Here is a 20,745-nt window from a genome sequence, read left to right on the forward strand (position 1 = left end):
TTTTTTTTAAAACTCAATCCTAACCAGACCATAATCTTATCGACCTAATCAAAAGAATATGAATTTAGTAGGGATAACATTTTGGATCAGTTTCATGTTGCAAGATTCGGGTTAGAAAGTTAACGGGTTAAAAAATACTATCTGAACCTGACATGTTTAATAATTTAGGTCAAAATCACTAACTTGAACTGACTTGTTTATTTGTAATTGACTCGATCCTGACCCGATTGACCTAACTCAATTCGAACCAAATCCGATGTAATTAATTCACATCTCTCAGTTTCAAATGAAAATGACATCAACAAAAAACAAAAATGAAGTTAAATCACAATTTCGCTTATAAAGTTTTTAGAAAAGAAAATGAATTGGAAAAAATAACACAAAACTCTAAAAAAAACAAAAAAAACTTGTAAACGAGTTATCGGGTCTACTTTAGCTATTTTATTTCAGGTCAACCCAATTTTGACTTGTTTATTAATCAGGTTAAACAGGTAAACCTGATTTTAATCCGAACAAAAAAATGATCATAACCTGATTGTTTCGTGTTTGGTTCGGGTCGGGTCGTATATTCATATCGGATCAAAATTGACCTCCTGTCAATTTAAGTTTATTTTAATTTGAATGAATGAAAAAAAGTCAATAAAATTATAAATATACATATATATTTTAAGTTATCTATATTTTCAGATCTAATATTGGATAAGATAATTGAATATTTTATTGAAAAAAACAAACATTTGAATTGTGTACATACATTTCAGCACAAAATAGTAATAAACGTCAACATTCTCATCAATCTTCAAAATTCAAGGACAAAGAGACTCATTTCCTCTTCTCATCCAGTCGTTTGTGTAATCAATCAATCAAGAATATACGTTTCTTCACTAGTTGTAATCTGATCATCGTTTTCATATAAGTAAGCATGGATTCTTGTGAGCTTTCGAGAATTACTCGATCTTCTTCTTCATCTCTGGCCATATACGGAACCGTCGTTAATATTTGCTGTTGAGATTCTAGCGATCCGTTTTTTTTATATCTTTCTACCGCTTTTTCGATCTATAGATCTTACGGAGTTCGTTTTTTGAGAAGGAGATTAGTATGTCGAAGTCTCAAGTGTGGCAACCTTTCAAAAAGAAAAGGTCTTAAAGTAACAGAGATCTGAGAAGGAAGAAGGATTTGAGGTAAGAAAGTGATAGATCAGATCCAGAGTTTAAGAATGGCGTCTCGAATCTCAAGTAGCAGCAGCAGCAGTCATACGACGCGTACGCGCGTCGGGAGATACGAGCTTGGGAGGACACTAGGTGAAGGAACTTTTGCGAAGGTGAAATTCGCTAAAAATACGCAGACAGGTGAGAATGTTGCTATAAAGATTCTCGACAAAGAAAAAGTTCTTAAGCATAATATGATCGAACAGGTATACTCTCTTTGAATCTTCTAAGGCGTATATTCTCTTGATTTCAACTTTTTTCATTTGAAAGATGTTCATTCTAGGTCAATTGATGCTGATAACTGTTTGCTTTGTAGATTAAACGTGAAATCTCGACAATGAAATTAATCAGACATCCGAATGTTATCCGTATGTATGAGGTTGGAACTCAATTTTCCATTGACTGATAATAAACTTGAAGATGTTCATATTTCTTGAGGAAATTGGTATTGAATTTGATACAGGTTATGGCTAGCAAGGCGAAAATATACATAGTTTTGGAGTTTGTAACGGGTGGAGAACTTTTTGACAAAGTTGTAAGTATGCAACTTTCAACTGTTTTGCGCTTTCGAGTTTCGTCTATTGACTGTTGGTATGATCATTTATCAGGCTAGTAAAGGGAGACTTAAGGAAGATGAAGCAAGAAAGTATTTCCAGCAGCTTATAAACGCGGTGGACTATTGTCACAGCAGGGGCGTGTACCATAGAGACCTTAAAGTGAGATCATTTGTTCATGTTCTTTATCATAGGATCAAGTTTTGAATTATCAAATCTTATAAAATACTTGTAGCCCGAGAACCTGCTCTTAGATACAAATGGAATTCTCAAAGTGTCAGATTTCGGATTGAGTGCTTTACCGCAGCAACTTCGGGTAACTGCTGATTTAGATTTTAGATAGCAGATTCACAGTTTTAACGGGCTCTGTTATATTTCAAGGAGATTAGAGATGATTAACTTTTACAAATGTCTTGAAATTCAGGAAGATGGATTATTGCATACAACTTGTGGCACACCAAACTATGTTGCTCCAGAGGTAATTACTAGCATTCTAGTTTTTACCAGTGGTTTATGATCGAAATCATATTCTCTACTTGGTTCTTTCATATAGGTGATCCACAATAAAGGGTACGACGGAGCTAAGGCTGATCTATGGTCATGTGGTGTGATTCTTTTTGTTCTTATGGCTGGATATCTGCCATTTGAAGATCCAAACCTCGTGGTGCTGTACAAAAAGGTCTCCTTTACATTCATCCTTTTATGTTCTTTAACTATATAATATACATTTTTATAGAATATTGTTGAGTTGTGTTGCATAGACTCTTTAAATGTGTTGTCAGGAACACTTCACTATATTGCGATTTATGTAGATTCTGTATTTTAGTGCTATTTGTTTTAGACCAAGAACAACCTGTATATTTAAGAGAGGGTAGTTTGATTAATGATTTGAATGATGTGATTTATGAGTAGATTGTTGATTGAAAAATTGGTTATTACTTATTAGAATTCATCTCAAATAACCTGCTTCAAACAAGCCCTATGACTGCCTATGATTTAAGCAATCCATGTTAGTTCGATTGCCTTGGGGTTGGTTTACTTCTCAAGAATGTTATTTGAATAGTTTTATTGTTGCAGATATCCAAATCTGATTTTAACTGTCCTCCTTGGGTTTCGGCAAGTGCAAAGAAATTGATCAAGAGAATGTTGGATCCTAATCCCGTGACTGTATGTTATCATTGCTAGACCGTTTATCATACCTCTTCCCAATTTGTTTTTACATTTCACTTTATCAAACATATGATTTTTGACAGCGAATCACGTTTGCTGGAGTCATTGAGAATGATTGGTTTAAGAAGGATTACAAACCGCCCACTTTTGAGCAGGAAGATGTTTGTCTTGCTGATGTGAATGCTTTATTCAATGAATCCGAGGTAAACAATCAACCACTTACATGAAAAAAACAGAAAAAAAAAACTCTTTTGTGCATTAAGTTTTATTTATTTTTCACTCAGAATTTTGTTGTGGAAAGACGGGAAGATCAAGCTGCTCCTGTGACTATGAATGCATTTGAGCTCATCTCTAGATCTCAGGGTCTCAACCTCAGTTCATTATTTGAAAAGCAAATGGTAATAGACTAATAATATATATGAAGTTACTTTATAAACAAAATAAAATAACTGATCATGTTTCTAATGTGTGGATATTGACTGAACAGGGACTTGTAAAACGTCAAACAAGGTTCACATCTAAATGTTCTCCCAATGAGATAATCTCGAAAATCGAAGAAGCTGCAGGACCTATGGGGTTTGATGTGAAGAAAAACAATTACAAGGTTTGATGAATATCCATTATCTTAGAAATTCTCTAGAGAAGTTTTGTAATATGAAATTATTATTATTATTTCAGCTGAAACTTCAAGGTGAGAAGACTGGGCGAAAGGGTCATCTAGCTGTTGCAACCGAGGTTTGTTCACTTGGATTAATTAAACCGCTGAAAATTCCTTAAACATGACTATTCTTTAACTAATTTGGATAACAGATTCTCGAGGTAGCTCCTTCGGTTTACATGGTTGAGCTTCGTAAATCTGGTGGGGACACGCTGGAATTTCATAAGGTTTGGCTCTACTTCTTCTAACATTTGGTTACATCGCATTCGCAATTCTTATACTGTTTTTTGTTGCAGTTTTATAAGGAGCTCTCAACGGGTTTGAAAGATGTTGTCTGGAAATTAACCGATGAACCACTCGAGGAAGCGAAAAATGGTTAGTAATTCAAAGTAGTATTAAAGTATTGTCTTAAACAAACTTTGTGCATTGAAAACAATGGGACAATAACATAATAATAATATGGTTGGGTTTTTTTTAAACATGTGGGTAATTGCTTGTTTTTGATAACTGTAATTAAATTTGGCAATGGATTATAATTTTGAGAGTTGGTAGTGTGAAAATATTGATGATTTGATGTGATATGAAAGTGAAATTGAAAATGTTTGTTTTCAATTATGAGTGTTTTTTAAAAAGGTATTATTTGATTCTCTAATATTAGTCATTGTAAAACTTATATTACAAAAATTAGGTGAGAGCAACATTCAAACAATTATATTAATAATAAGATTGGATTAGATTGGATTATGTATGATTTGGATAGTTCAATTTTTTATTTTTTTATCTCATTGTTTAATATGTTTATTTTTTTATTTTCTAATTAATATTTAATATATTCACAGTACATTTTTTTTAAAACCATTTAATTAAAAAAAAATATTACTATGTGGGTAATTGTTTGTTGTTGATAACTGTAATTAACTTTGATAATGAATTAGAATTTTGATGTGATATGAAGTGAAATTGAAAATGTTTGTTTTTAATTGAGTATTTTTTTGGGGTAACAGGTACAATGTTATTCAGATATTTAATTTAGTTGTGAATTGATTATTATATATTTATTTTGTTAAAAATTGTTCATTAAATATTTATTTTTGTTTAAAATTGTTCTTTATTACAATTTTTTTAGTTTGAATTTACACCATAAATATTTAAAATTATTTAAAATGTTATACACCTTATAATTTGCGTTCTCTTAGACGTGGTATATATATATATATATATATATATATTTTTTATTTTTATTTTTAGATAACGATGTTACAGACTAAGACAACAACAAAGTTGTTACTCATTCATTTTCTTCATATTTAGATATTGTTGTGCCTCCAAAATTATCTAAATAATAAAAAATATTAATGTTAAATGAGAGAAAAATGATGTAGAATAGTTATATAGTTAAAATATAAATAATATAATAGACATTACGAGATATAAAATATGATATCGTAATACAAAATTTGTAATATGATTGAATCGTCCGGCTAGACAAGACTTACATCAAAAGAGCGACTATTCTCTTAGTGAAAATAAATGTAATTTTATTTGAAGACGAAATTAGTTTACTAATCAAAATAGAGTCAAAATAAGTTATAACTCAAATCCAAAAAAACAGAACCTAATTAAATCTTTAGACAATCAATGATTTGAATTTAATTATTGTAAACATTAAAACTTGACTTACCATAATTTTAAAATAATAATATTATTTTTAATATTATTAAAATAATATTTTGAATTTTTATATTTAAAATAACTTAAAAAAGAAATTAAATTCTAATTAAGGATTAATTCTTGTGATAATTAAACCTTAATTAAGAAAATTATTCAAAATTATAAAAATAATTTGAGAATATTATATTTATTTTATCAAAATTAAACAAAAGAAGAGGGTGAAAATATTTAATTGTGATTTAATCATGATTTATGTTTAATTTATGATTTAAACCAATTAAATAAAATCTTCTAAAATTTCCAAAAATACCCAAAAAATAAATTATGTATAATTTTAGAAATATTTTTTTTTTGTGAAGAAATGAATTTAAAAAAGATTAAAAAATGATTTTTAATAGCCTTTCAAAAAAAAATAAAATTGGGTGATCCTGTGCAGCCCGCGCTAGACCCCCGCTTAGGGTTGTAAACGAATCGAAGTGAATATTACTGTATTCGATTCGTATTCGTGAAACTATTCGAATATTCGTATTCAAAATTTTTTCGAATAATTAATTTGATTCGTATTCAATTTGAAATTGATATTCATATTATTCGATCCGATTCGAGTATTCGATTCCATTTTTTTTAATGTGGGTTTCAAGTTTTCAACCGAAGATATGTATATATGTACTAGGGTTTTAGAATAAATAATATTTATAAAATTAAAATTAATAAAACGGTATATATATATAATCGAATATTTAATCGAATATTAGCGAATACTGAATCAAATATCTTGATTTTGTATTCGTATTCGTTTATTAGTCGAATCGAATCGAATATTTTTATTCGAATTCGAATCACAAAATTATGAATACGAATATCAAAATTCGAATACGAATACCGAATCGAATCAAAATATTTGATTTATTTACAACTCTACCCCCGCTACAATAGATCCAGCGTTCGACTGTCCACACCGAATCAACTAACGGGCCAGCTAACGCACGTTAGCCTTCAACGCAGATCACCAACGGAGCTCCAACGAAACCCCGGGTTCTGTCAGCCGAAACGACGGTGTTTCCTTCGTCGTCTTTGCTGAACTCGCGACCTCACCGAAATTGTGACTCGTCGGCGTGCGATCTTCCAAAAGCTCTAACTTCCTCCATAGGCAATCAAATTTGTTTATTTTTTCGACCACGTGCTCCTCTTATCGACGTCTACGTTTCACCCTTATCCTCCAGCCTTATCCTACCCTGGATAAGGCTGCCAGCGGCTGGATAAAACATAAGGGGTAAATTCGTCGGAGGTTAAAATCGTCATGAATTACCCTTCCTCAACCGACCTTAGGGCAGTATAAATACTCCCTCACATTTCCACTACCAAACCATAAAACAATCATCGAACAATCACCCAATATCATCATCTGAATAAGAGCTTTGAAGATTCAGGCGAACTAGTTTTTATCAAAACCTGTTTCGACGATCCAATTCTCGATCCAGGACTTTGAATAGCTGCCAACACACACCAGGCGTGTTTTCCCGTTGTTGGTATGCTTCCACATCATTTGTATCATGATCTGTGATTGTAAAATTTGATTTTTTCAATTTTTTCTTGTTCGATCGGATTTAATCTGTTCTTGAGCTTAATTGTGTGGTTTCTTTGTTAAGAATCATTATAAATATCTTGTATGAGCTTTTTGTTGAAAGAAATCAGATCAAATCAATTTGAATAAAAAAAATTGAAAATTTAAGTTTGAAAACTAGATTTTTTTTAAATCTCATGTTGTCTAGTTTAATTCGATTTTTTGGTTCAATTAGTTGTTATACATGTTAGAATGATTTCCAAGCAACTATAATCACGTTTTGATCATGTTTGATCAAACTGAAAATCTAAAAAATAAAGCTTGAAAATTGGATTTTTAAAATTCCGTGTTCTTGGTTTTACTCCAGATTTTTTGATCCAATTAGTTGTTATACATGTTTGTTAACATGTTAGGATATATTTCAAGCAACTGTTTCATCAATTTGATCATGTTTGATCAAATTTTTTTTTTTTGAAAACTTTTGGATTTCTTTAAAAACTATTTTAATGATGTTATTGTTTTTGTTGTGTTCAACTATATTCATCATTTCAAAGCTAATGGAACAAAAATCAGACCTTGAAATGGCCTAAATTGAAAGATTCCAAAATTTGATCTAGAAATGGTGTTTTAAAATTGATCCTTGTAAGGACTTTAAAATCGTGATTTATCTTAGGATTTTTGTTCTTCATGATCATATGAACTTACTGTAGCTTCGGATCATGATTTTATGATCCCAATCAAAAGTTATGGATTTCTAAAATTTTGACAAAAATAAGAACACACGGTCCCAATGTTTTAGCCTAGAACCGGTGATCAACGGTCCTATTCTTTAGTAGGGACTAAGGAAACTAACCTCAGGTAAAAATTGAGGACCGAAAAAACGCACCTAGGACCGAGAATCCCAAGACCGATATTTTTGACATAGGACTAGTGTTCTTCAGCTAGGACCGAGGACTAGGACCGGTGTTATTCAGCTAGAACTGAACACTCCCTTTAGCCTAGGACGATATTTCTAACCCTGGGACTGAGCCCTCCCTTGACCTAGGATCGGTAAACTTGACCCTAACTCTAGACCTATGACCGATGTTTTTAACCCTAAGATCGAGACCTCACTTGACTTAGGACCGGTAAACTTGACTCTAACCCTAGATCTAGGACCGATAGAACCAAGCCTTTACTTAGACTAGGACCAATATTTCTAACCCTAGGACCGAGCATTCACTTAGGACTAGTAAACTTAACCCTAGACCTAGGACCGATAACTACCTAACCATAGGATCGAGCACTTAGACCGATAGACTTGACCTGGGATCGAGCCTCCCAAGTCCACGATCGAGCCACCTGAGTTTGGGACCGAGCCTCCAGAGTCCATGACCGTACTATTACTAAATCTTCCCATGTATTTCACTAGCTCTCTGGTCCCTTGACCCATGCGACTAAGCCCTGGCCCAGACCACCCCGGTCTTGATCGAGCCTAGATCGGTCAAACCGAACCCAGACCCTAGGACTCCAGTTCTAAGGCCTGTTTGGTTCCACTTTTCAAAATCCAAAATTATTTTTGTAATTTTGGAACCCGAACCCATTTTCAAATAATCTCGAAAGGTCAGAAAATGATATTTTTATATTTTCAAGATATTTCCTAAACTAATGTTTTGGATAAAGCCCCGTTTAGAATTTATGTTTAATTTATAACATTCTCCTCTAATATTTTTAGATTTTGCTCAATCTAAATACTAGCGCAATAGGTATACACCCCTTTTAAATAATTTTGTACAATTATTTAAAGTTCATTATTGCTTAGAACCACTGTATTACTAATTAAAGGTAAAAAATGTTATAATTGGATTTATAAAACAAGACTTTGTTTTTTTAGAAAAAAATTTGAAAACCGTCCTTAGGCGGACGCAAAGGACAGCGCAAAACCCTTTCCCGAGCGTAAATAGACAACGAACCACATTTTTTCAAGAACTCTAGTCTAATTACGTTTATACACGTATCATTTTATTAATTCATAAAATTTCTTGGCGACTCTGATTTTCAAATAAATAATCTTTTAAATTATTTATGTTTGATTAATTTAAGTCGGGTTCAGATTATATTTTTATTTAGCCTCCTAGATTATTTAAAATTTGAACAAATGATTAATTATTTTAACATAATTATTGTTTACCGCTCTAGGTATTTTTAAAAACTAAATATTTCATTTTAAAAGATGTTTGACACGCAAACAAAGTTTAAAACGCATTGAATCTCAAGCCACCCTGCGGAATGATATTTCCTCCCATATTGCCACGTATCTGTCTCGTCGCGGCACATGCTAAGCTATGAGACCAAGAGATTGAGATACTCATTTTGGGGGTTACAATTATTAAGAGTGTTTAAATTTCGACCATAAAATAATTTATACTTTGAATTAGATTTTTATTTTTTATGCTTAAAAAATTTATATTTTAAATAAAAATAAATGTACAATGAGAAATTTCAAACAAAAATAAATATATAAGTTTTAATTTTAAACATAATAATGTATAGGGATCAGATATTTAAAATTTAATTAAATATGTAGAAAATTTTATACCTATTACCTATTTCCTTTTTAAAATATATTATTTGATTCCTAATATAAATAATTGTAAAACTTGTATTATAAAAACACATGTCTTAATGTTAAAGTTATTGTATAAACTAGCATTTATCCCGTGCAGTTGCACGAGTAATAATATAAAAAACTGTGAAAAAAAACATTACGGTAAAAAATTTTATGGGCGGGTCAACCCACAATCCGACCCAAGTATCCATTTACTCTCACATATATCCAAATTAACCACAGCTCTCGACCCGACAATCCGAACACTTTAAAAATTAAGCATCATTATATATATATAGAGAGATTAGTTAGTTAAAAAGTTGAACTTATATTGTTAAAATATCAAACATTTATCAAATTTTGGGTTGAATTTAAATATAAATAGTTATTAGCCTAGTTGGTTAAAAAGTTGTACTTGTTTTGTTAGGTTGCAAGTTCGAACCATACTTATAGCATTTTTAATTTTATTTTTAACCGTTTTAAGTTTATGGACGGGTCAACCCACAATCCGACTCAAGTATCCATTTACTCTCACATATATCCAAACTAACCACAACTCTCGACCCGGCAATCCGGACACTTTAAAAATTAAGCATCATTATATATATATATATATATATATATATATATATATATATATATATATATTAGTTAAAAAGTTGAACTTATATTGTTAAAATGTCATGCGTTTATCAAATTTTGGGTTGAATTTAAAATATAAAATGTTATTAGCCTAGTTGGTTAAAAGGTTATACTTGTTTTGTTATATTGCAAGTTCGAACCATACCTATAGCATTTTTAATTTTATTTTTATCCGTTTTAAGTTTATGGACGGGTCAACCCACAATCCGACCCAAGTATCCATTTACTCTCATATATATCCAAATTAACCACAGCTCTCGACCCGGCAATCCGGCCACTTTAAAAATTAAGCATTATATATATATATAAAAGTCTAAATAACAATTTTATAATATAGAATATAGTTTGTCATTCACTCAAATTTCAAAAAAAAGTTTTCAGGTTATTCCTTATTTTATTTCATGGGTTTTCTTAATAAGGTATTTTCTTATGTTTTGGTTTTGATATCATTTTTTTTAACAATTTCCACTCTATAATTTAATTTTGTCTTTTAAAAACTATGTAATAATTGTCTATTGCACAACTCTATGTTTCCAATTTTGTAAAATTGGTTAAGTATTCACTGAAATAACAAAATTGAACACTTTAAATTGAAATGAGGAAATAATAATTGGTTTTGATTTTTGCTAATGAATTACGTTTTTTATTCTAAAGATTTTGAAAACAAATGAGTACGAAATTGAATATCGTGCTTTTATTGTGTTTTAGTGTAGAATTGTGGTTAGAAGTGTCAATTTACAAAAATAAACAAAACATATACTATGAAATTATACAATTTCATATATTATAAATAATATTTATTTTAATTTTATTATTATATAAAAATATTATATCAGTATATAAAATAATTAATACAAGTATTAAATTTAAAATAATAAATTATTTTCTAACAAAATAATAAATTTATTAACTTTAAGCATAATTAGAATTTAATTTTTTGAAAATCTTAGTGAACTAATTATTTAAGAAATTCGGATTAAATTAGAAAGACTGGTTTTAACTATTATAAGGTAATGTGACGAACTTTATAAAAAATAAATCTGATCCTAAAAGAAAAAATATATATATATATATATACACTGAATAAATCAACCACATAATAAGTCAGTCTCTTTTATCATTTAATACTCTAAAGTTTTATACAAAAATATTTCTTGTCTTCAGTATTTAATATTTTTTTTTTACTTAATTAACTTTTGTACTATTTTATGTTTTTTTATCTCTAATACTAAATTCCATTTACTTTTATATTTTAATTTAATTAAATAAATTTAATTTTGAAACATAATTAAATATGGATAGTAAATAATTAATAAATAAATAAATAATATTGTATTGTAAAACAAATTAATACATAAATGTAGTGGCTATTTGATTATTATTATTATTATTAAAAATAATAATAACCTTGGTTGAAAAGCTTAAAACATATAAATATTATATTCATTTTATAATTTGAAAATAAAAAATACAAAAAAAGTTATAATTAAATATAAACAACTTATTAAAAAATAATTTTAAATTAAATATAAAAAAATTAATTTATGTTATATGTGATACAAATTGTTTTGTTTTTAAAACAGATCAAATAAGTCTATTTTTTTCAATTTTTAAAAGTTGGAAAAACAATATAACAAAATAAATAAGATTTTTGATTGATTTTTAAAACACTTTAAATTGAAATTAGTGACTTTCTCTTGATTTTGAATTTTGCTAATAATTTAAGTTTTTTATTATAAAGATTTAGAAAATATATGGGCACGATATTGAGTATCGTGTTTTGGATCGTTACAGTAAAATCTGACTTAAAAGTACCAATTTTTTAAAATTATTTTAAATCATGTTTTACATTTATAAAAATAAACAACACATATACTCTAAAATTTTACAGTTTCATATATCATAAATAGTATTTATTTATTTAAAACTTATTATTATAGATAAATGTTATATCATTATAAAAAATAATTAAAATAATAATAATACATTTTTTTCTAACAAAATAATAGATTTATAAACTTTCCTAATTAGAATGTAAGTTTTGAGTAATTTTTTTGGAAAATCTTACCAAACTTATTAATAAGAAATCCAGAATAAATAGAAAGATTTGGATTAAACTATAGGATCCATTTTCATATATAATAAGGCCGTTAATGTCATTTATTACTACAGTGTAGTACTAAATATTGCTTGCATTCAATATTTAATATTGATTGTTTATTTAATTTTGAAACTTAGTTAAATATGGATAGGAATTAATAAATAAATAAAATGATACTGTAAAACAAATTAATACATAAATGTAGTGGCTATTTGTTTGTTATTATTACTAGTAACCTTGGTTTAAGAAATTAAAACATATTAATATTATATTTATTTTATAATTTTAAAATAAAAAATAAAAACAGCTTATTAAAAACAATTTTAAATTAAATATAAAATATTTAATTTATGTTATATGTCATAAAAATTTATATTATTTTTATTTTTTATTTTTTATTTTTTTAATATAAATTATAAATTTATTTTATGTAGTGATTATAAGTAATAGCACAATATTTGTTGATAATATAATTATATGATATTTAATATATATATATATATTTAAAAAAAGATAAACAAATTTAGTAAAATAATTTTAAAATCTTATATTTTATATAATTTCAATTTAAAATTATTAATAAATATTATTTATATTTATATACATATATTTATTTGAATTTAGTAATATAACACTTGTTAGTGTTCAGTCATTGTTTAGTAACAATTGAGTCAATTTTTTTTTTACTTCATTTATATAATATATATTTATATAAATTTCCTTTTATATATAAATATTATTTTTTAATACATTAAAATTAATATACATATTTTTATAATAAAAAAGTTTATAGTTAAATTATATAATTAAATAAAATTGTTTTATTTTGTTTTTATTATTATGTAATAACTTGATATTTGTATATTGAAATTTAAAATATGTTAATATTATACTTATTTTAAAATTTAAATAAATTTAGTAAAATTTATAATTTTTTATATTCATTTTAAATTATATTTTTTTATGAATTAATTAATTATATATTATTTATTAGTAATAACATGATATTTAAAATGTAATTATATTAAAAACATATTTTATATATATATATATATATTTAAAAATAAAGATAAATTAATTATTTTGTTCTGATACATATTTTTAAAAACTTGTAATAATAATAATAATAAAATAATTAATTAATTAAATAAAATTATTTGATCTCTTTCTATATTAGTAAAAATTTAAAGTGATTTGTAAAATAAAACATTATTCTATTTATTATATATATATATATATGTATATATAATATTATGTTTTCAAAATTAAAATATATTAATATTATAATTAATCTGAAAATCCTAATAATACAAATAAACATAATATATTATTTTAAAGTTTATTTTTGAAAAAAACTTTTTTTTATTAAAGCATCTTGCCCTAAACGGGCCTAACTGATATCTCATATATGCCCTAAATATCTCTCAAAACTACATCCCATAATTGCATCAACGGTCAATTCAAATTCTCATAATTGTGCCAAGGCCCAGGCCCAACTCATTTGTCGGGCACTAAAAATGACTTCGAGAATGATTTTGTGAAAAATTAATAAAAAAAACATTAATTATTTAATTTTATAAAAAAACATAGGATTCTAGTGAGAGAATTATCGGAAGACAACGATAGAGTATGGGTGAGGTCATGTTTGATAAAATTATGAGTTTCAGACTGACACTTAAAATTCTGTCTTTCTTTCAGATAGAAATTGTTACTGATTGGTGGAACCGAAGATTTACCCGAGAACAGAAGTTACATGTCTGTTTGACCAATCTTTTACTCCTTTAATATTGGAATTTGTTTAGTTTCTAAAAATACTTTTATACCATTAGGGCTTGTTTGATGTTTTATTTTTTGGATTTTTTATAAAATCCAAATATCATACTCAATTTATCCATCAAAATATTAAAATATATTTATTTTAATTTTATAATATTTAAATTTAATTAATTAAAATATCATTATAATAGTTTAACCAATTAAAATTTTAAATAATTTTATAACTTATTTATATATTTTATATCTTATTTTAAATAGTTCAGAATTTAATTATTTATTTTAATTATGTGTAATGAGCTCGTATAGAAATTTTAGAAATTAATTTCCTCGATTTGAGATTATTTTAAAATTATAAAATATGGGTGAAAAGTAGGTGGGAAAGACCTAAAGTTTCTGAAGCCTTTCGTAAAATATTATTGAGATTAATTTGAAAATGTCCGAGTCTTTGGGTAGTTACTGAGAAGTTTGAATTGATGCGCATAATATGACAGACCTAAATATTTAGGTTATCATCCCAATTATTTTTTAGTGGACTACCTGGTTTGAGAAAACCGTCGAACTTTCAATGATTATAATCGTCTGATGTGTCATTCATAATGTTATTATTATGACGTTTTTTGAGATTTTTCTGAAAAGTCAGTAGAGTATGTCGACAAATTAATCGTGTTTCTAGAGTACTTACGAGTTCGATAACCAATTGACTAACATTTTTTTATGTCAATTTTGTGGTTGTGTTTCAACGATTTTTATCATTTTAATATATAAGGATATTTTTTAAAATATATATATATATAATTATAAAATAAAAAATAATAATTTAAAACAAAATGTTTTTAATTAATAAATTGAATAAGTAATAGATATGAGAATGGTGAATCATTTTATTTAGATTATGATATTTAAATAACTCAAATTAATCAGACTGAACTATATTTTTTCAAAAAAACTTGTTACAATAGTTGTATATGCATAGTTGATTCCAATAAACAATAATTGAAATTAATTTCAAAAAAGCTAATTATTTGTAGTAATTTGGAATTATTAGTAGATTCATAAGAAGAAACACCCATTCATGAAACGAGTCACATGCTTTGCTATGTCTTGTTTTGGACTAATTTTTATTATTTTATTATTTATATACTTTATTATCAAAATTATTGCATATCACTGTCACTTAATTAATCAAATTAAATATAAAATTTTTTTATTAAAATTTAGTGTGATTTGAAGTTGTTTGAGTTTTAGGATTTTATGGGTTTAAACAAGAACTAATCAAAATCTATTAAAAGCTAATTTGATGTGAGTTTTTTTACTCAAAACTCAACTATTCCATAATATTTTGTTTTAACTATTATTATTTTTTAATTCATTAACAATATTATTATTTTATTTCTTATCATTTGTCTTCCTTACTTTAATTCAAATTTAAAAAATGGCATTTTTATTTTTATAAAATTTACATTTAAATACAAAAATTATCATAATTAATAACGGGCCTCCCAAATTGCATCATTAGAAAATCGAATAATCAATTTTGTAATCAAACAATATTTTTAATAAAATCTTTAAATAACCATCTTTAGATGTTGTCTAATAATTTTATCGTATTTTTTAATATCAAATCAGTTAATTTATTAATTAAAATATTAAAATATATTTTACTTTATTTTTATAAATACAATTTTAAATATAAAAAAATATTATAATAATTTAATCGATTAAAAATTCAAATAACATACTTTTTTTATCAAACAAAAATTTGATAAGAACTATCAAATAACCCACATCAAACAAACCCTAATGCTAAATAGAACTCCTATAAATGGTTTGGTTTCATATCATTTGTGTTCAATTAAACCATTAGAATATTTTTAGCAAAAATATATTAGAATATTATACTCTAAATTGTACTTAGCTTCTTTGATTTTGGTTTTTAAGTGTTTTTGGGATTTGTGTAAAAAATATTACTTTATAAAAAAAATAAATTATTTGAATTTTAAGTGATTTAACTAATTTTTACTAAAAATTTAAATTTAATAAAATAAAGTAATAATATTTGAATTGATAAAATAAATAATTTAATAATTAATATAATAATATAATCCGATAAAGAGATAATTTATAAAAATAAAAAATCCTAAAAATCTAAATCAATTGACTTTTTTTTTCTTTATTTTTTTTTTTCAGTTGGATAAGATTTTCATTTTATTATTGTAAAACTATTATTCAATTTTTTTATTTATTTATAAGGCTTCGTTTTGGATTTGAATTTTTTAAATAATTCAATAAAATTAATTATTATATCACTCCCTCCCTTATCTATTAAATCAATTAATTCATTAACTAAAATACTAAAATATTATATATTTTAAATTATTATTATTTATTTATTAATATTACCCAAAAAAAAAAAAAAAAACATTATTATCTATTCAAAACTTATCATCACTCACACTCATTATTTTCTGTCACCTATTAGATAACAGGTCTATGCTATCTTGAGCACATTAAAGTTTGATATTAATTTTGTTTAATTTTTTAAATTTTTTAAAAATAAGTTATTTTAAATTTTTTTAAGATAAATGATTAAAATGTCTTTTTTATTTAATATATAAATTTAATAAAGTAAAGTAATGATATTTGGTATTTTAATTAATATATCAAATGATTTGATAGTGAGAATATTGATGTGATGGAGAGATTCATAAAAACTTAAAAATAAACTTAAAAAAATTCAAAATCAAACAAGTTCTTATAGCTAGTTTGATATAACTCATATATAAGTCTTTTTGAAATTTTATTTATTTGTTAAAAGTTCTCTTATGTCATGTCACTGTCATTCTAGCTATCAAATCACTTATTTTATCAATTAAAATATTCTATATTATTTAAAAAATAAAAATAAATTAAAACTCAAATAACTTACTTTTTCATAATAAATAAAATAAAATTTTGAACAAAACACACAGAACAACATAAACAAGTTATTAGATTTCAATTTAAATGATTCAATAATTGTATGTCGTTTAACTTTTCGCCTAGGTTTGAACTGGGATACTTAACAAAGTATGTTAAACTATTTTTTTATTACTTTTTTAATGTTAAAATAGTATATATTCATAATTTTACTTAAAACAATATTTATTTATTTATTTTATAAAAAGTCATTAATATAATAATTTAATTATTTTTATCAATAAAAAATTAATTTCAAATAATAATAATAATTTTTTTAAATGCAGGGTTCAGTTTCTCTTTCGAAGTGTGATTATTCCCCGCATATTAAACACATAATCTCCTGGAAATCTACTAAACACATTTAATCATTAGTGCATAACTTTTTTTTAAATAATATTAAGTTAGTAAAATATTAGTAGTCTTTATTTTTACATTCATTTAAAACCTTATACGAGAAAATAATGATATTTGATCTTTTAAAAATTATTTTTAGGTGTGTATAACATTTGGGGCTCATTTGATAAATAACTTGTTACAGTAGTTTTGTATAATAATCTAACACAAAATTATAATCAAACATATATTTTTTTTCAAATGCAATTTTTTCTTTACCTCCTACATACTTTGGCGAAGAAATTAAAACGAATAAGCTGAATCAAACTTACCGTTACGATATATATTTAAAATATTTATTTTAATAAATGAAAAAGAAATGAAATGAATCTGACAAGAAACTGAATCAAACAAGGCTTACATATATCGATGCAAAATAAGGTGATCAAAGATTGGACCGCTATACTGAACGGTATTAAGCCGGTCAAGCCAGAGGAAGAAGAATCTCAAATTGCCATCACTATCTCTCTCTCTCTCTCACACTCCCCAACGCAGTCTCTCTCTCTCTCTCTCTCTGAAGCCTCAACTTCCTACAATTACAGTCTCAGACTGAGAGGAAGAAGAGAGATACAAACAATGGATTACGAGAGGATTCACAATGCTCAGGTAAGAAACAGCGATTCCTAGCTGCAAAAACTCATTTCTACTGCTTTATTTGCCTAATTTGACTATCAAACTACAAAAACGGATCTCTATAAGTAATTTATGTATTGTGTGTGAAATGCGGTTCTGGAAACCGGAGATTTTCAGGAGAAATTACTGTTTGCTTACTTTTTCGTGGTTTTATATATGCAGAGTGGAGTAATTTCTCCGAATAAACTCAGGATAAAGCTAATGGGAACTCAGTATCATCAGAATGCGAAGAACAAAGATGGATCAAACTGTAACTCCTCTAGAACTTCTCCTTCAAAACTAGTGGATTCTGAGTTTGTGAAGAACGGTTTGCTTGCTAACAGTAGCGGTGGAGACTTCGATGAGGAAGGTAACCGTTTCTAAATCTTGAAATCTGAAGGAAAATGCCTTGAGATTTTGTACTATCTAGGTTTACATTTGATATAAATCTGTTTTAGCTACATTAAGTTTTTGTTTAATCAACATGCAATGAATCAGTGTTATGTTTATAGTCATAAAAGATCTTATGTCATTCTTCTTAGCATCTACAGGAAAATGCTTTGAGGTTTTGTACTCTCTAGGTTTTCATTCGATACAAATCTGTGTTAGTTACATTAACCTATTGTTTGATCAACATGCAATGAATCAGTATTACGATTTACAGTCATAAAAGATCTTTATGTTCTCTTGCATGTACAGTTTCCACCATAGATTGGAAAATGCCTTGATTTTGTATTCTCTAGGTTTTCATTCGATACGAATCTGTGTTAGCTACATTCACTTTTTGTTTGATCAACATGCAATCAGTATTCTTAGCATCTACAGGAAAATGCTTTGAGATTTTGTATTCTCTAGGTTTTCATTCGATGCGAATCTATGTTAGCTACATTAACTTTTTCTTTGATCAACATGCAATGAATCAGTATTACGATTTACAGTCATAAAAGGTCTTTATGTTCTCTTGCATGTACAGTTTCCAGCATAGATCCATCAATGAAATCATCTACAAACTCTTTGGTAGATGGTAGTTCATATGATCAAAGTTCTTCCCAGCCTAGGGAAAATACCAAATCGCAACAATTTCCAAAGATGGAGGCATTTCATTCCAGGAGAATATTAGAAGATGATGTCAATCTGAGTCATGATAGTAACATTAGCTTTGAGTTTCAAAATGGGGAGAGATCAGTGCACCATCCATTGACAAGATCCTTGTCAAGACCTATGTCTTCAAAATGGAATGATGCAGAGAAATGGATAATGAATAGTCAAAATGGTCAAAATGGCCAAAATGGCCAAAATGGCCAAAATAACCATCTTAAGAAATCCAATCTTCTAAATCGCCAAGCATCCATAAGTTTGTTAAGATTTCCCCCGGAAATTTCTGAGCATAAACCTTCTGTTAGAAGAGGCGATTTCGGTCAATCGTTGCAAGAGCAGCAGAGGATTTCAGTTTCAGCAATAGTGGAAAGCGTGATGCTTGATCTCTGTGCTCACTCTAAGGATTTGAAGGAAGATAAGCACAATGATATTTCTGCATGCAATTCAATTGATGACACCTCAGGTATATATTTCTACATGTTCATAATGATTGTTCAAACCCTGTTCTTTTAGCTGAATGTTGGTTGTGGATTTGGATAAGTTTCCACATGCATAAGCATTTAGAAACTAAACATATCCAGATAGAAAACAGAAACAATAATTGAGTAATTGATACAACAGAAGTTATCAAACTCGATGAATTTTCATTTTTTCACATGATGAACAGGTATTATTCCTGGTATAAGATCTGTTTCAATGAGAGACATGGGAACTGAAATGACCCCAATTCCAAGTCAAGAGCCCTCGAGATCAGCCACGCCTTTAAGTTCCACAACTCCAATCCGCAGTCCAACCTCTTCGATTCCATCCACTCCAAGGAGAGGATTGTCAGCAGCTTCCAATCCAGCCGAAGAACCAAACAATGTCATAAATGGCAAAAGGGAATTATCAGAGGAGGAAATGAAGCTTAAGACAAGAAGAGAGATTGTAGCTCTAGGTGTCCAGCTGGGTAAGATGAATATCGCTACTTGGGCTAGCCAAGAAGAAGCTATGTATGCATCCGCAATGAAAAGGATCGATTCATCCGAAGTTAAAGGGAACGAATTCGATAAGATTGCAGCTGAATGGGAAGAAGCCGAAAAGGCTAAACATGCAGCAAGGTTTTTTCCAATTCAACTTCTTTTGTATTTTGTATAGGGAAGAAAACGATTTCTTGACAGTTATTTGATTTCTAAAATGCAGATATAGGCGTGAAGAAATTCAAATACAAGCTTGGGAAAGCCAGCAAAAGGCAAAACTAGAAGCTGAATTGCAGAGAATTGAGGTACTTCAAAAGATTTTTTATGTGGGGTTATTTGAAAAAAGTTTATGTTTTGAAAAAAATAAAATAAAACTATTTTAATATTTTAGTTAATAAATTAAATGCTCTCTTTACCAAACGAAATGCGTGTTTTATGATTTTCAGGCTAAAGTTTCTCAAATGAAAGCGAATGCTCAATCGAAAATGACAAAGAAGATTGCGATGGCAAGGCAAAGATCGGAAGAGAAACGAGCAGCAGCAGAAGCTAGGAGGAGGAAGGAAGCTGAAAAGACTACGGTTCGGGCAGAATATATTCGACGAACTGGACGTGTTCCATCGTCTGCATGTTGTTGTGGTTGGAAATCATGTTGAATTCGGTAAAGGTAGTTCGGTTCTTCTTTTGTTTTTGTCATGATTCCATCATTTGTGTCAATTTTAGTTTATTTTCTAAGCTCGACAGAGTGAATTCATGTTATTTTTCAAGTTATTGTACCATTTGAAACTCGAGCTTGG

General features: G+C 27.3%; 2 protein-coding genes across 2 annotated transcripts; both read left to right on the forward strand.

Moving 5' to 3' along the window:
• Window positions 1-798: 798 nt before the first annotated feature.
• LOC124934362 (CBL-interacting serine/threonine-protein kinase 23-like) lies at window positions 799-4,241 on the forward strand. The gene is made up of 14 exons (XM_047474886.1): window positions 799-1,414; window positions 1,525-1,587; window positions 1,672-1,743; window positions 1,817-1,924; window positions 1,998-2,078; window positions 2,187-2,240; window positions 2,316-2,441; window positions 2,840-2,929; window positions 3,016-3,135; window positions 3,217-3,330; window positions 3,420-3,536; window positions 3,611-3,667; window positions 3,743-3,817; window positions 3,887-4,241. The coding sequence occupies exons 1-14, from the start codon at window positions 1,217-1,219 to the stop codon at window positions 3,968-3,970; spliced, it is 1,359 nt and encodes a 452-aa protein (XP_047330842.1). The 5' UTR covers window positions 799-1,216; the 3' UTR covers window positions 3,971-4,241.
• A 13,496-nt stretch (window positions 4,242-17,737) lies between these two features.
• LOC124934361 lies at window positions 17,738-20,734 on the forward strand. Its single transcript, XM_047474885.1, has 6 exons — window positions 17,738-17,888; window positions 18,078-18,264; window positions 18,868-19,455; window positions 19,660-20,092; window positions 20,175-20,256; window positions 20,398-20,734. Exons 1-6 carry the CDS (start codon window positions 17,859-17,861, stop codon window positions 20,602-20,604), a joined length of 1,527 nt encoding a protein of 508 aa, XP_047330841.1. The 5' UTR covers window positions 17,738-17,858; the 3' UTR covers window positions 20,605-20,734.
• Window positions 20,735-20,745: the final 11 nt, after the last annotated feature.

The sequence above is a fragment of the Impatiens glandulifera genome, chromosome 4 (assembly GCF_907164915.1).
Source record: "Impatiens glandulifera chromosome 4, dImpGla2.1, whole genome shotgun sequence".
Taxonomy (NCBI): domain Eukaryota; kingdom Viridiplantae; phylum Streptophyta; class Magnoliopsida; order Ericales; family Balsaminaceae; genus Impatiens; species Impatiens glandulifera.

Bases quoted from the DNA above. Each gene is read 5' to 3' on its own strand.
- LOC124934361 (XM_047474885.1), top strand. From the start codon at position 17,859: ATGGATTACGAGAGGATTCACAATGCTCAG. The intron at 19,456-19,659 runs GTATATATTTCT...CATGATGAACAG, and splicing joins TTCAATTGATGACACCTCAG to GTATTATTCCTGGTATAAGA. The intron at 20,093-20,174 runs GTTTTTTCCAAT...TCTAAAATGCAG, and splicing joins AAGGCTAAACATGCAGCAAG to ATATAGGCGTGAAGAAATTC.
- LOC124934362 (XM_047474886.1), top strand. From the start codon at position 1,217: ATGGCGTCTCGAATCTCAAGTAGCAGCAGCAGCAGTCATACGACGCGT. The intron at 2,079-2,186 runs GTAACTGCTGAT...CTTGAAATTCAG, and splicing joins CTTTACCGCAGCAACTTCGG to GAAGATGGATTATTGCATAC. The intron at 3,668-3,742 runs GTTTGTTCACTT...TTTGGATAACAG, and splicing joins ATCTAGCTGTTGCAACCGAG to ATTCTCGAGGTAGCTCCTTC.